Genomic DNA, 2,250 nt, shown 5'->3' on the forward strand with positions numbered 1-2,250 from the left:
TGAGTGAGCACTGCTTTAAACCAGAACATAGCATTGTCCAGTGAAAAGAGTTGGGAGCGGTGGCTCACACCTGTAATCCCGGCACTCTGGGAGGCCAAGGCAGGAGGATCGCTTGGAGCCAGGAGTTTGAGACCAGCCTGGGCAACATAGCAAGACCCCTGTCTGTGCAAAAATCGAAAAAAAAATTTTTTTAAAAAAAGATATAAAGGCTGGGGGTCCCAGGCATTGAATGATGCTGGGGTCCTCATTCTGGCTGTGGATTGGGGTCTCCTGTCTTGGGGGCAGCCCTGTGACCGGGTCTGCTCTGCCCACAGCATTCCTTGTCCTGTTGTGCTTTGGGGGCTTCCTCCTCTGGAAGAACTGGCGGCTCAAGAACATTAACAGCATCAACTTCGACAACCCCGTGTACCAGAAGACCACGGAGGACGAGGTGCATTTCTGCCGCAGCCAGGACGGCTACGCCTACCCCTCGGTGAGCACTCCCCCGGGGAGGCTGGAGCCCGTGGCGGCCCCCACCCGGCTCAGGGCCTGAGTCAAATTCTCAAGGGCCGAGTCTGAGACACCCCCGGTCCGCTGGGTGGAAGCTTCTGGATGCTCTCCCAGAATGGCAGTGGACATTCTCCTGATGGGAGAAGAGGGACATCAGATAAGTAAATAGATCAAATCAGACGGGGAGGGAACAAAAAAAGTCAGTTCAGAGAAGGATTTGTGGGGGCAGAAAGGAAGGGGGTGTGATTTTAGACAAGGGGGTCAGGGCAGGCTTCTCAAGAGTGGTTTTCAAAGAAAACAGCCTGTGCAAAGGTCCTGAGGCTGGACCGTGCCTGGCATGTTTGAGGAGGCCAATGTGGCTGGAGCAGAAGAAAAAGAGAGAAAAGGGGAGAGAGGGAGGAGGTGACCAGGTAGGCCCCTGTGAGCCACTGCTGAGGACTTTGGCTTTAACCCTGAATGAGGTGGGAGCCATGGAGGGTTCTTGAGCAGAGGAGGGAAGTGACTTGCTTGGGTGTTCACAGGCGCCCTCTGGTGGCCATGGTGGGAACAGATGGTGGTGGTTCAGGACATGACAAATAGCCATCCCGGGCTGTGTTTCCTGAATGTGGTTCTGATCGTTTCCGGCGTTTACCATTTTGTTGACAGAGACAGATGGTCAGCCTGGAAGATGACGTGGCGTGAACACTGGCCTCGCGTCCTGGCCCTCCCCGGAACCTCCTGCCACTTGGCGGCAGGAAGAACACTTTCTCCCGAGACCCTGCACCGACTGCCCCCTTCCCTGCCCAGCGCCCTTCCTGAGGCCTCCTTGACGTTCAAGTTCAAGTTCACGGCCTCCAGCTTCATTCAAAGAAAGAAAAGACCAAAAGTGCCGCCGGCAGCCGAAGCCCCGAGGCCTGTCCGCCAGCCAGAGTTCTGTTTTATATATTTATTCATCTGGGGGGCCCCGCAGGCTTCTGACGGCACCCACGAAATGGGTTTCGGTTGGGATTGTTGGTTTCTTTCTTTCTGTATAAAGGGGAAGGGGGAGAGGCCCCGGGAGCTGGGGCGGCATCTCCGTTTCTCTCGGGGGAACATTGGAGCTTCTCTGCGCCTCCACTCGCCCCCCCGCGTGGAGGACAAAAGGACAGGGCTTTGAACATGCGACGACCGGGCCCCAGGCACTGCTGCACGCGCGGTGTGTAGGCGGAGCCCCCAAACTCAGGCGTCAGTGTGTTTACCTCGACCTGCAGCCTGGCTGGGCAGCCCGACTTAGCCTCTGCCCTGTCACCCCCAGATCAGGGTCCACTCAGTGTCTTTCAAGCCGGTGCGTGCCTTCCTCAAGCCAGGAAAGGGACTCGTGGCGTCATCCGTACTGATCTAGTTGAATCCACAGTGCCGGGGGTGGCACCAGCCGAGACCAATTCGTTCGCCGAAACTGTTCCAGTTCCCGCAGGGAAAGCCTGAGTCACCGGTCACCCTTAATATTTATTAAGTGCCTGAGACACCAGTTACCTTGCGCATGAGGACACGCGGCTTGCGCCCTCCCGGAGCGCCCTGCAGCCCGGGTGTGGCCGGCAGGACCCCAGCCTCGCGTCCGCCCCCACCCCAGACCCTTCCGTTCCTTTCGTCTCCTCGCACTTTCTCAGTTCAGGGTTGAACTCGTGTCACTGCGACAGTTTCGCGTTTGTGTTACTATTTTGCACTGTTCCCGGCGTGTGCGTTGGGATGGGCTCCCAGGCTAGAGACAGCCGTGAGTCGATGCTTGTGGAGGACGGAAGTCAG

At 57.5% G+C, this 2,250-nt stretch overlaps 1 protein-coding gene across 1 annotated transcript in view; it reads left to right on the forward strand.

The window, feature by feature from the left end:
• Positions 1-1,240, forward strand: part of LDLR (low density lipoprotein receptor) — a 27,128-nt gene extending 25,888 nt beyond the window's left edge. The window contains exons 16-17 of the mRNA XM_012641348.1: positions 315-472; positions 1,135-1,240. Coding sequence (XP_012496802.1) covers positions 315-472; positions 1,135-1,170 — 194 coding nt within the window. The 3' untranslated portion in view covers positions 1,171-1,240. The remainder of the gene's footprint in view (positions 1-314; positions 473-1,134) is intronic.
• The last annotated feature ends 1,010 nt before the right edge of the window (positions 1,241-2,250 follow it).

The sequence above is a fragment of the Propithecus coquereli genome, unplaced genomic scaffold (assembly GCF_000956105.1).
Source record: "Propithecus coquereli isolate 6110/MARCELLA unplaced genomic scaffold, Pcoq_1.0 Scaffold164, whole genome shotgun sequence".
In the NCBI taxonomy this organism is placed as follows: Eukaryota; Metazoa; Chordata; class Mammalia; order Primates; family Indriidae; genus Propithecus; species Propithecus coquereli.